A 13,889-nucleotide genomic window follows, 5' to 3' on the forward strand; every position below is an offset into this window, starting at 1 on the left:
GAGCGATTGCCTGCAGACTGAAAGGTCCTGGGTTCGATTCTGGTCAAAGGCATGTACCTTGGTTGCAGGCACATCCCCAGTAAGGGGTGTGCAAGAGGCATCTGACCGATGATTCTCATCGATGTTTCTAACTCTCTATCCCTCTCTCGTCCTCTGTAAAAAAATCAATAAAATACATTAAAAAAGAAAAGAAAGTGGAATCCCAAAGAGAATTGGGTGCTTATATGTATGCATGTGGGTCGAGTATTGTATGTGAAGTCAGTTTTGACAGGTGTGTGAAGTGTCACTGACATTTTCAGGTAGAGATGTGCTCTGTACAGTATACAGTTGGAAACAAGAGATCTGAAGTTGTCATCTGAGACCATCAAAATCACAGACTTGTACATAATTACTCAAAACAGTGAAGTAGGAAAAGATGATCAGACCTAAGACTAGCAAATAAGGAAATGAGCTCTTGCTGTGAGAATAATCCCACGGTTGGCAAGAGTACAGACAAACGTTTATTACAAGAAGGCTAGTCCAGGACAGAACCTGATGAGCAAGGACACTGAAGGTATGGACTCAGGAAGAAAAGCACTTAAAGCATCAAAAAGGCAAAAGGAAACAAAGAGAAAAAGGGGTGGTAATTTGTGTGGGACATTGAAGGTAAGTAAGCTTTGATATAAGTCACTGCAGAGATATTCAAGAAAAGGCAAAAGATCAGTTTACTTAAAAACTAATAGGAATACAAACCAATCTGTCATATATCAATTAAAATTTGTGGGGGTTTTTTTCCAGTTGAAAAATAACTTTTATTAATTAAAAAAATAAAAATGTAGTCATTTGAGATACTCCTTGTTTGGAACAACCTGCTATCATCTATAGAACAGTTGAGACTAGATTGTGTAAAACTTTCATTTTCTACTTGTAAATATATCAAATAGAGTCTATAAAGAATGCAATCTGAATTTCTGAATCCCAAAATTTTACCTGGCTTGACAAATGGTCTCCAGAGACCAGGTCTTGAGTCCTCGCCCCTTCTGCTGGGAATCCGATCATCATCAGCCCGTCTTGAGATCCGGTCATCATCCATGTTTCTCCAAGGACCCCTGTCATCATCTGTACCACGCCTGGGAATTCTATCATCATCGGCATTCCTCCAAGGTCCTCGATCTTCATCCAGCCCGCGCCTGGGCCCCCGGTCATCATCCAGGCCTCTCCGTGGACCTCGGTCATCATCCAGGCCTCTCCTTGGGCCTCGGTCATCATCCGCATTACGCCAGGATGACCGCTCATCATCAGCACCTCCTCGCCGCGGCCCCCGATCTTCATCCATACCACGTCTTGGTCCTCGGTCCTCATCAGCTGCCCGCCAATTTCCTCTGTCCTCATCCAGCCCTCGTCTAGGTGGTCTATCATCATCCATATGCCGCCAGCTTCCCCTATCTTCATCACCAATTCGCCTGGGAGGCCTGTCGTCATCACCGAGTCGCCTGGGAGGCCTGTCGTCATCACCAAGTCGCCTGGGAGGTCTGTCGTCATCACCGAGTCGCCTGGCGGGCCTGTCGTCATCGCCAATTCGTCTGGGGGGCCTGTCATCATCTGCATTGCGCCAGGAAGGCCGATCCTCATCTGCCCCACGGCGAGGGAACCTATCTTCATCAGGACCACGTCGAGGGGCTCTGTCATCATCCAGGCCCCGCCTGGGAATCCGATCTTCATCTGGTCTAAGAGAAGACTCTCTATCTTCATCTTCTCCCAACCGCCGTGGGCGATCTTCATCTCTTCTAATAGGCCTCTCCTCATCTCGCCCTTCTCCACGTCTCCACTCCCTACAGAGCAACAAGCCAAATAAAATCTTTAAGAATAATTTTCTTGCCGAAACCGGTTTGGCTCAATGGATAGAGCGTCGGCTTGGGGACTGAGGGGACCCGGGTTCGATTCCGGTCAAGGGCATGTACCTTGGTTGCGGGCACATCCCCAGTGGGGGGTGTGCAAGAGGCAGCTGATCGATGACTCTCATCGATGTTTCTAGCTCTCTCTCTCTCTCCCTTCCTCTCTGTACAAAATCAATAAAATATATTTAAAAAAAAAAAAAAAAAAAGAATAATTTTCTTAAAAAGCACATGGTGCTTGCCGAAACCGGTTTGGCTCAGTGGTGGAGCGTCGGTCTGCGGACTGAAAGGTCCAGGGTTCGATTCCGGTCAAGGGCATGTACGTTTGTTGTGGGCATATCCCCAGTAGGGAGTATGCAGGAGGCAGCTGGTCGATGTTTCTCTCTCATCGACGTTTCTAGCTCTCTATCTCACTCCCTTCCTCTCTGTAAAAAATCAATAAAATATATTAAAAAAAAAAAAAGCAATGGTGCTTTTGGGAATTACTGCACTTTTAAAAATCACTTTGGTGTAAATCTTTTAAACATATTCCTACAATATATTCTAATTAAAAAAAAATTAAAATCCAAACTATTACATCAATAAATAATAAACCAATAAACAGACAACTGCCTTAAAAGGGCATCTATACTTTTCCAGGAGTACCTTGGCAATTTCACTATAAAGGATGGTTTGATCTACTTAAGAAATTTAAAGGAAAAGAAAAATGTCATGAATGTTCATTCTTACTCAAACTGCTAACATCATTCCAGAACTCATTCCTCAAGATGTTCAGAAGTCAGCAATTACAGCAGTTTTGAAGTAAACTATGAAAAACATTTTAGTACGAGACATATACACAATTCTTCACAACTCTCCTCTCCCCAACCCTACAAATAAACCAAACTAGAAACCACCAATGAGATATTAACAGAACCTGTGATTGATTGGTACCATTTTCCTTAACTCTACTTACTTCTCTGGTGGGCCTGGTGGGCCTCTTCTCCATTCAGATTCGACTTCAGGTCCTTTTCTCCATGTACCTTCTGAATCTCTGTCTCCCCAGCGAGAGTCCTACATTGACCAAAGATAGTAAGATGCACTACGTTGGGAACAATTACTATTGTTATTATTATGCAAACGTTTTATATTAAACATAAATGTTTTAAAATTTCTCTTAATCTGAAATTAGACTGACAGTACAGTGAAAAGTATTGTGAATGGATTTATAAATTGATAACCACCTGCAAGCAATCTGGCAGCATTCCCCCTAGAATAATTTAAATGTCTATGGATTTTCTTTGAACTAGAAATTCCCTTATAAGTTGTGTAAAAAGCTGAGTGTCCCAAAATGTACATCACAGTGCCTACTAAAGAAGTGGAGCAAATGAAATATTTAATAGGGGATTGTTAGATTAACATTTTCCTCTTCAAAATATTATGTTGTCAATAAAAATTATGGAGAGGGTGTGAGAGATACTCAACACACTTAAGGTGAAAATTATAAGCAATGCATATAATTTTAATCACAAACACTTCTGGCACAGCTTGACTGTTCCTACAAACATAAGGCCAAAGTCAGAAGAAAAGAACACTGAAAACAAGCTCAGGCAGGGGATGGGAGAACTGAAATAAAAATCTAAGCAGCTGAGAATAACTATAATCCCTTGTAGATGAATATGAGGATCTTAATTTACAATTTAAAGTGTCTTGGCAATAAAAGCCTCCAACAACTGACATTAAGAAGCAGTGAAGGACAAGAATGGCCATATGATAAGTCATCTGTCATCAGAGCTACTGACTCTAGGCTATCTCTTAAAATGGGAGTTGTTCTTCTAAGACACGTTCCCAAGTGAACATTGTGGGAGAAAATATTTACTCAATTTAAGTTATAGTAACTCATAACAACTCCAATGGAGGGAATGTCCACTCCAGAAGACCAGAAGACCAAGTTTCTCTTACTATTCATACTCATCCTGCAAATTAAACTCAAAGACTTCAACTTATGAGGTTTTAGTACAAGTATCAGAACTTCAAAGGAGATTTTGGGAGTGGCTATGAGAGCCAATAAATAAACAAATGAAAAGAATTCTGAAAAATTAACATGATTGCCAAAACTTTTAAAGTCTCTTGGTAGATCAACAGCAGAATAGGCTTTATTGATAAACATAGAAACTAAACAGGAATTACAGAAAACCAGTTACAAAAGGACAAAGTTGAAAAAATGAAACAGTGAGAGAGATAAATAGAACTTTGAAAGGCCAGAATAGAGACAAGGAGAAAAAAAATTTCCCTAAGTTAAGGAAATCCAATCTTCTCTGAGTAAATCCTCTGACTGAAAGGGCACACGTGCCAAAAAGGATGACTCATAAAGACCACAGACGTAGGCAACTAACGATAGTGTTAAATCTTTACCCCAAAGATAGAGAAAAGTCTAAAGAGTTTCTACCAAGACGATTATCAAGCCCCCTCCCCAATGTGTACTAGAACAGTGAGCAGAGGGCTAAGTCTCTGGAGAGGAGAATTTAGAACTGGCTCAACCATTGTTCAACTGGGAGATAAAAACAAAACCTCTTTTGAGACATACGCAAAGACATTCTGAAAAAATTAAGATGATAAAATACAAAACAAAAAGAAGTTATCTGCAAAGGGCGAAAGGTGATACAGTGTAAACATATTTTAAAGTAAATAATGTTTGCCAAGATGGCTGTAAAACTTAAATGAGTCCTTAAGAGAACTTTTAAACATTCTGCGGGGCAAAAACATGCAGCTGGTCTCAACGCAACATAAAAGTATGCTCAGAATTTTGTTTTGTTCTGAAGAGGCAAAAGAGTTCTCAAAATCTACAGGCTATTAAAGTTTACGTGATTTTGGAAAACATAAATGGTCATCACTAAAAACAGAAAAAACAGCCGAAACCGATTTGGCTCAATGGGATAGAGCATCAGCCTGTGGACTGAAAGGTCCCGGGTTCAATTTCGGTCAAGGGCATGTACCTTGGTTGCGGGCACATCCCCAGTGGGGTGTGTGCAAGAGGCAGCTGATCAATGATTTTCTCTCATCTATGTTTCTAACTCTCTATCCCTCTCTCTAAAAAAATCAATAAGCCGAAACCAGTTTGGCTCAGTGGTGGAGCGTCGGTCTGCGGACTGAGGGGTCCCGGGTTCGATTCCGGTCAAGGGCATGTACATTGGTTGCGGTCATATCCCCGGTAGGGGTGTGCAGGAGGCAGCTGATCGACGTTTCTGGCTCTCTGTCTCTCTCCCTTCCTCTCTGTAAAAAATCAATAGAATATATTAAAAAATAATAATAATTAAAAAATCAATAAAATAAAATAAAAACAGAGAAAACAAAGTTCTTAAGTTTGACTTAAAGAAAAGAAGGGATGGCAGGCACATGAAAGCAAATAAAAAACTCCAAACTCTATATTAGGAATAAAACAAGTAGTAATAATAACCATGTTAAATGTGAATAGATACAACTAAACGCTCTCCACTCAACCAGTGTGGCTCAGTGGCTGAGCACCCACCCATACACCAGGTCTCTGGTCCGAATCCTCATCAGGGCACATGCCTGAGTTGCAGGCTCAATTCCCAGCAGAGTGCTTGCAGGAAGGAACCGATCCACATTGATGGCTCTCTTTGATGTTTCTACCTCTCTCCCCCTCTCCCTTCCTCTGTAACAATCAATAAAAACATTTTAAAGACTAAAAACTAAAAATTATCTAATTAAAAGGTGAAGGTGGGGGACAGAAGGGTATAAAACAGACTCTAAATGTTAAAATGCACAAAACGATGAACAGATTTGCAAACACTTAAAAAAAAAAAAAAAAAAAAAAAAAAAAAAAAACTTGGAAACCACAATCATAGGAAGTTACCTCAAGTTCTTTAGAAGATGAAGTTCCCGTAAGTCACCAGGATGGAGCAAATTAGATAACACAACATACGCACAGAACTTTGTGCCCAAAAGGAAAGAATACTCATAAAACCTGACCATATTTTATAACACAAGGGGAAATGTACTAAAATTCAAAAAAATTAGAAACCATATAAGCCAAAACCACCGATACCAAGAAAGTAAAAATAGAAATTAGTGACAAGAGTAAAGAACTGAAAATCTATCATCCACATACACATTAAACTAAAATTGAAGACTACACAGGTAACGTAGTAACGGTTCCTCTAATAAAGATAAGGGCTTCATGAAGATATGACACAGATAAAGGAGTGAAGAAAAGACAGGCAAGAGCCTGCAGATAGATGTCAAGGACACGTGATAAAGGCTAAAACTAGCTCAGTCTGGCTGAAGTATAGATGACTAAGAAAAGCTAATGAAAAAACAGTCAACATGAAAGGCCTTAACTGCTAAGACATGCTTTAATCTTTGGTTCCAAGTAATGAATACCAACCAAAAGAAGGTTTGCAACCCAAGAGCAGGTGTAATGATCTCAGTATGAAAAATCAGCAGTCTGATGCTGGAGGAAGATTAAGACCAGAAAGAATAGTAAGGAAACCAGTAAGTAATATAAACAAAAGAAAACTAAAGTAAGGCAGGAATATAAAAATAGAAAGGAGAGGGATTCAAAACTCTTGTGATTAAAGTGGTAACAGTACTATCAGCCAGGAGGGGGAAATAAAGAGACTCAAGAGAGTGGGGGAGGAAACAGCTGCATATTAAATATAACAGAGCAGCATTTGAACTGATTGGCAATCTCGTTAAAAAGCAGGTAAACAGCTGCATATTAAATATAAGAGAGCAGCATTTGAACTGATTGGCAATCTCGTTAAAAAGCAGGTTCTAATTCGGGTTTGGTGCCTGGCCTGAGATTCTGCATTTCTAACAAGCTCCCAGGGGGACTCTGAATATTGATGGTCCGCCAATTTCGAGTGCCAAGGAGCTAAGAGAACTCACATCATTCTTTTAATTCACAGCAACTCCTTCCTAGAAACACAGAAGAGTCCCTCTTTCCATAGCACTAATGAGTGTTATAACTTGTCAACTACTTAAGTCTTATGAGATTCACTGACTGACAAGTGCAATAGACCAAAGCCTATAAAAATCTCAGATCCACTAACAGAAGTTCAATTTTCTCCCTTTAAAAGCCTTCTGCCGCCGAAACCGGTTTGGCTCAGTGGTAGAGTGTCGGTCTGCGGACTGAAAGGTCCCAGGTTCGATTCCGGTCAGGGGCATGTACCTGAGTTGCGGGCACATCCCCAGTAGGGGGTGCGCAAGAGGCAGCTGGTCGATGTTTCTCTCTCATCGACGTTTCTATCTCTCTATATCTCTCCCTTCCTCTCTGTAAAAAATCAATAAAATATATTTTAAAAAAAACAAAACAAAACAAAAAACCTTCTGCCTTTGGGAAGACAAAGCAATACCAGACTTCCAGAGACATGAATGAAACTGGTTCAAAACACTAAGCCCAGACATTGACATATGCACTGACATATGTATCGTGAAGAGAACAGGTCATCCCAGGGAAAGCAATGTTTACATACTCACCTTTCTAGAAAGTGGATCTTCACCAAGTCTTCTCTCTTCCTCTCTACGACGCTCCCTTTCTTCAATTTCCAGCTCCCTTTGGCGTTTTTTCCTTTCTACTTCTTCTAACTTCTTGACCCGCTCCTGATATTCTCGAAGCTCTTCCTCACGTTTTGCCCGTTCTGCACGTTCTCTCTCTTCACGCTCTATATAAAATGTAGTAGGTTAGAGAGTGTGCCTCCTACCTGCACCTTTCCTTTAGTGCTAGGTCTACTTCTTTGGTATTAAACATGCATAATATAGAAGTAAATCCTTTTTTAACAATTTAAAAATAGCTTACTATCAGCTAACAGAGATATTTGAGAAAACAAGTATTATGCCACTCATCATTAAAAGTTTTGTAATGACTTAAGAAGACACTAGGAATCCCTCCTCAAATCCTGAACATCTCTGATACCAGACAAAGGATCATTTGACAGACTTCATCTGACAGATATTCCTAAATAAATGTGAGTACTACACAGAATATAGTAATAAAAAATTTAAAAGCAATATTGATTTTTAAAAGAACACCCAAAATGTGAGATTTCAGCTGATATGATATAGTATCTTCACATAAAGCAAAAATTAAGATCCCAGAAACTGAGAACTAGAAAGTTACAGTTAATAATTCAATGATCCCTACATCTCAATTCATGTATATTCTAAATAAGACTGCTATAAAGTGACCTAATATCAACCTTGTGTAATCCCACCTCCAGTCTTGGTCTACAGTTACCTTTCAGCATTTGCTCTTCTGCCCTTCTTTGCTCTTCCTCTTCCTTTTCTCTATAGTAGGTTATTCTGCGTTCTTCTTTACGTTGCCTTTTACGTTCTTCCAAGCGATTATGCCTTTCTTCTGCTAATCGCTCTTCAAACTGTTTAAGTTTTTCCTGTAATTGGTTACCCCAAATTAAAAAATATATATCAAGTTTTTTGGAAAAGCTACAAAAGTAACGAAGTTTTAAGTTTACAAAAGCACTGCAGGTTTCTTGGAACCATAAAAAGCAACCTTCAAGTAAAAAAACTAGAATTTCGAAATAATTAAAGGTTTTCTCAAATTTCTAAACACATAAATTGTTGACAATATGAAGTGGGCCTGCCACCATACAAACTAAAATGAATGATTAAATTAGAATGCTATGAACAGAATACTTGATTTCTTTCTTTCTGTAAATAGTAAACAAAAGCTTGTATCAATTGCAAATTTTATGCAGCCCACCAGCACCTTTAGAAAAATACTGATGGTTGACTACTTAGCATAGAAAATATTTAAGAAATTTTCTATTAAAATGTTATTTGAATGGTAACATTATATATGTTAGTTCAATAAAGAATGTGCTACTGTATTGAAGAACGCTTAAGGCAAAACTAAAGCTCATGAACATTTCCCTGAAGCCATAAATGTACCTCATAAACAGACTGTCGTGCTGCCTTGAGTCGCATTTCAAATAAATCTCTGTCTTCAACCATTCGTGACATTCGATTCTTGTGTTCAAGAGCCTTTTCCCGTTCTAGCTGCATAGTAGTAATCTGCAAACACATAATACAAAGTTAAATTTCCAAAGCATTCATTATCTGATTACTAATTTACCCCAAATCCTGGCTTATCTTTGCAGAACACAAGCAGCTCCTGTGCCTTATCAACCTTACTATCCTTCATGCCAACAGGTCTCTAGGAAGGCAATCAGGGAGATGGATAAACGAGACATCTACAAGAACGTTTTTATTTAGGCTCACAGTAGCACAAGTTTTTATAAAGGAAAAACTATATATGTATATGGTAAAACAAATAAAACACCAAAAACTGGTAGTAAGCACTATGGTTGAATTATTAAAGGCATTTCTTCCTTAAAAACAATTGGAGGTTCAGGCAAGATAAACTACAGATTAAAGAAGGCTTTTCCTTTTGTGTCATAAGGGGGAAAAATGAAAGGCTTCAGGAAGAGATTGCAGCAAATTATCTCAAATATTTTATTTGGTCTGTTGTAGCACTTTTCCTAATTTTATATCACAAAAATTTCAACTTCTAAAAATATTTGAAAGAACTGGCAATACTTGTCCCACAATGACAACAATCATTGAGAAGAGGGCTACATTCTCCACACTGCAGTCCCCACAAATGGACGCTGTCTCCTGCCTGCTGCCTGTGGTTACTTTACTCTTTTTTTTTTTTTTAACCAGAACCAAGTCATTTCTTTTTATTATAAATTTGGCTACTACAAGCAAACCTTACTTTTGTATCAAGTAAACAAAGGCTAAAAAAAACTATAGATGGAATTGTTTAGTCACAAAACAACATATGGTATGATTCTATTTATTTACACAAAATACCCAGAATAGCCAGATCTAAAGGCAAAAAAGATTAGTGGTTGAAACTTTCTACAGCCAAGTGGTAGAAAGTTTAGTTCTACATGAGGAATGACTGATAAATGAGTAACAAGCTTATTTTTGGGGTATGGTATAAGATAGTTGTACAATTCTGTACTAAAAAGCTGCACATGATGGTGTGTGAATTCTGTTTCCTTAAAGGTGTTTTAAAAACTAAACTTTTCAGCTATCCTTTGTATTTTATAAGTCTCATTTTTTAATCTCACTGTGAAAATTTCTATCTATCCACCAATCTGTTAGTTTGCATCCACTAAAGCACACCATTTCTGGCAAAAGATTACAAAATAAATTTTTCTCTAGTTGGTTTGGCTCAGCAGATAGAACACCAGCCTTTGGACCAAAGGGTCCCAGGTTCGATTCCTGTTAAGGGTACAATACACCTTGGTTGCAGGCTCCTCCCTGACCGAGGCTCTAGTCAGGGTTGGAACAGGAGGCAACCAATTAATGTGTTTCTCAGTCTTTCCCTCTCTTCCAATCTCCCCCAAAAAAATCAATGGAAAATGTCCTTTGGTGAGGATTAATAAAATAAATCAATTTTGATGTCCTGGACCCAATAGTGTCAGAGAATTTAATTTTAGCTTACAGTCTAAAAATATTTCAATTAAATTAAAATCTTACTCTTTCTTCTTCTTGTTGTTCCCACAGATCCATGTCTTTAATTCTCTGTTCTTCATAAGCACTTTTTATTAAAGGGATTTCTTCCAAACGTTTAGCTCTTTCAAAATAATCAATCTGAATAACATGAAAATAAATGCAGTTTAAAAATATATTTTTTTTAATCTGACATGTTAAAATTTTAAGTTCTTTCATTTACCTTCTTTTCTTGATTCTTCAGGCGTTCCTGAAGTTCCTTCTTTTCTTTCTCTAGTTGTTCAACCTGCTTAGCCATGATGAAATCTGGATCCAGTTCTTCAAGATCCTGAAAGATAATACAAATGCACAATCATTAATAAGAATGTAAGAAAAACGCAATGGAGCACTGCTTCTAGAATCAAAACCTATATTACTTTTTACACAATGGGTAAATTTAAGCAATGTAAAAATGTTTTACAACAACCATGTTTCCACTTGAGTATAAGGACAAAAATATGCATGTACCCAAACTCCCTTTTAACAGTGTTGAAAAACTGTACAGCTATTAAAAACAAATTAGACCCAGGGCACAAAAAACTATAGATGGAATTTAGTCACAAAACATATTGTATGATTCTATTTACATAAAATACCTAGAATAGCCAAATCTAAAGGCAAAAAGATTAGTGGCTGCCCACTGCCAGGTGGCAGAAAATTTGTGCCCTTAGGGGGTAGCAGGGTAGTGAGGTCCTTCAGCCCAGCCTGTCCTACTGATGGCTTAGGCCCGCTCCCTATGGCCTCCCTCTGTGGGAGGCGACAGGGCTGATCAGGGGAAGTGCCGCCCCCATCACTGCTGCTGCCACTGCTGGCCGTGGCAGCTGTGAAACCTGAACCCTGGGCCTCGCAGGCACTGGGGCTCCTGGCTGCCTGAGCCCATGGCTGCATATTACCCTTTTATTCTTATAGATCTATGGTCAGCAAACATGCAGCTCTTTGGTCCCTTGAGTGTGGCTCTTCCAAAAATACCACAGCCCGGGCGAGTCTATTTTGAAGAAGTGGTGTTAGAAGAAGTTTAAGTTTAAAAAATTTGGCTCTCAAAAGAAATTTCAATCGTTATACTGTTGATATTTGGCTCTGTGGACTAATGAGTTTGCCGACCACTGGTATAGATTATTAGTATAGATGCTTACTTCACAGATTTTAGTTAATAAATCCTGTGTACCAAAAATGAACAACCAAATAACCCAAAATAAACCAATAAGCGATAAAGGACTGTGCTTCTAAGAAATCAGGATAAAACTAAGTTTAATGAGTAATGTACTACATACTTCAATATCAATATCTTTGAATGCTTTGGCACCCAGTTCTGTTTTCTTGATTTGTTCCAGCCGCTCACGAACAGTTTTCTTTTTGATTTGTTCATGTTCTTGTAAGATGCGTTCCTTCTCTCTCTCCTTTGCCTCCTGTCTCAGCCTTTCTTCTTCAGCCTTCCGTACTTTCTGGAGTTCAGCTTCCCTCTGCTCCAATTCTTCTTTCTCACGCTGAATATTCAGACTCTCAAGCCGCTCTTTCCTTTCCTCAATTGTCTGACGGCGAGCAAGGATACGCTGATGCTCTTTCCGTGAATTTTTAAGGTATGCAGTAACAGCCAACTGATGTTGTTCTTCTTTCTCTTGCTTCAAAAACAAACGCATTTTAAAAATTAAGTGACATATCATGGTATTAGCCATCAAAAATTACTAAATAATCCTGAAGTATTACCCCTATGTGTTTGCATTTAATAACAGTAGATGAATTATTCAAACTACAAACTCTCAGTTCCAAATGCTATGTCACTACTCCCACAGCAATGATATAGCTGAAAAGCCTGTATTTGCTAGGTCAACTTTTCTCTGCACCAAATCTCCTTTGAAGTGTTCAAGCCAGGGAGGAATACTAACACACAAAGAAAAAATCGTAGGCATGAAGGCAAAGCCCAATCATAGTAACCCCATTTGGGATCATCATTGTGTGTTCTGTTGTACACCCATTTAATACTTGGGATCATCATTGTGTGTTCTGTTGTACACCCATTTAATACTTGTATTATTTTACCCAATGGAAGGCATCTTAGTATTCTGTACATCTGATAGACATTTGCTAAAAATACCAAATACAACTGAATAATCTATATTAAATCCCTTCTTTCAGACACCATCTCAAACCTTTTTGTGAAAGACATAGCATAAGGGCCCCTCATAATTTCTGTAGTCTATTTCTCCCAAAGACGCATACCAATATATGAGGTGGTTTAATGACTTCAAGTGCTTTTGCGAGTACTGAGGACATGGCTGTCAGCTGGTTTCTTATCTGTTCCGAAGGCATACTTTGCAAATAAGGACCAAGTGGAGCATCTTCTCGAGTAGCATAATTCAAATCAGATCCAAAACTAAGGGTCCGAGAAGTGTGGTCAATACGAACCTTTGAAAAGTAAATATTATCATCAATAGTTAAGTCTATATGTATATATGAAGTCCAACTTCTGATAAAAAATTTCAACTGAACTTGAGAAAAATTAATGAAAGAATGTTGAATACAAAACCTACAAGATTAGCTCAGGAAAGCTTTAAATCAGTGCCAATGTACCAAGAGCTAAGAAACAAAGGTTTTGTGTTTTTGGTCCTTAAAGGGCCTTGCCTTCCCCTCAGTGTCCCCTTACAGCACATACCTGCAGGTCGCAGTGCCTGGCTGCATCTACAATAGCACGTTCCAGTTGGAAAGCATCAACAAAAGGAACCAGAGAAGTCAAACGAGAAAACTCAATGCTCTGATAAATTTGTGCCACCTGTATAAAAAACAACACAAGGTTACTAAGAATAGCTTATCGTTTATTCAGCATTTTTTATATGCAGTCTTAAAAATCACTAAAGGCTCGGTGCAGTGGGGTCCCCCAGCCTGGCCTGAGCCCTCTTGCAATCCAGGACCGCTTGGGGGATGTCGGAGAACCAGTTTTGGCCTGATCACCACAAGCCCAGCCAAAGGACCCCATCGGTGCACAATTGAGGCCAGGAAGGGGCCGTGGGAGGGTACAGGGCATGTCCAGCCCATCTCACCCAATCATGATCACCCAGACACCAGCAGCAAACTAACCTATAGGTCACAGTGCCTGCCCCCTGATGGTCAGTGTGCATCATCGCAACTGGTTGAATGGTTGAACTAACAGTCAAGACACTTCGCATATTAGGCTTTTATTATATAAGATATTATATAGGATAGGATGGGAAGTAGAAATTATGCCCATTTTTCAGAAAAAAGCTGAAGCTCAGAGTAGCTACATTAACAGTACACTGCTAGAGCTGGCATTCCAATAAAAGGCTCTCAAACCCAAGTCTCATGCTTTAAACCAGTGGTCACCAACCTTTCGGACCTCACGGACCACTAGTTGGCAACTGCTGCTTTAAACAGTCACCCCATACCATTTCTGAAAAACATCTATTCATAGTTTCATAAAACAAAACAAAAACACCTAACTGGTCACAAATTTGCAGATAAAGACCAGCCACCTAATTCACC

At 39.0% G+C, this 13,889-nt stretch overlaps 1 protein-coding gene across 1 annotated transcript in view; it reads right to left on the minus strand.

The window, feature by feature from the left end:
• Positions 1 to 13,889, minus strand: part of EIF3A (eukaryotic translation initiation factor 3 subunit A) — a 32,672-nt gene that overhangs the window by 5,164 nt on the left and 13,619 nt on the right. The window contains exons 10-19 of the mRNA XM_084904420.1: positions 13,045 to 13,161; positions 12,612 to 12,797; positions 11,666 to 12,013; positions 10,579 to 10,683; positions 10,383 to 10,496; positions 8,784 to 8,906; positions 8,113 to 8,266; positions 7,356 to 7,540; positions 2,830 to 2,927; positions 970 to 1,811 (exon numbers count right to left, since the gene is read on the minus strand). Coding sequence (XP_084760546.1) covers positions 970 to 1,811; positions 2,830 to 2,927; positions 7,356 to 7,540; positions 8,113 to 8,266; positions 8,784 to 8,906; positions 10,383 to 10,496; positions 10,579 to 10,683; positions 11,666 to 12,013; positions 12,612 to 12,797; positions 13,045 to 13,161 — 2,272 coding nt within the window. The remainder of the gene's footprint in view (positions 1 to 969; positions 1,812 to 2,829; positions 2,928 to 7,355; positions 7,541 to 8,112; positions 8,267 to 8,783; positions 8,907 to 10,382; positions 10,497 to 10,578; positions 10,684 to 11,665; positions 12,014 to 12,611; positions 12,798 to 13,044; positions 13,162 to 13,889) is intronic.

This window comes from Pipistrellus hanaki (genome assembly GCF_964339955.1).
Source record: "Pipistrellus hanaki genome assembly, chromosome: 14".
In the NCBI taxonomy this organism is placed as follows: Eukaryota; Metazoa; Chordata; class Mammalia; order Chiroptera; family Vespertilionidae; genus Pipistrellus; species Pipistrellus hanaki.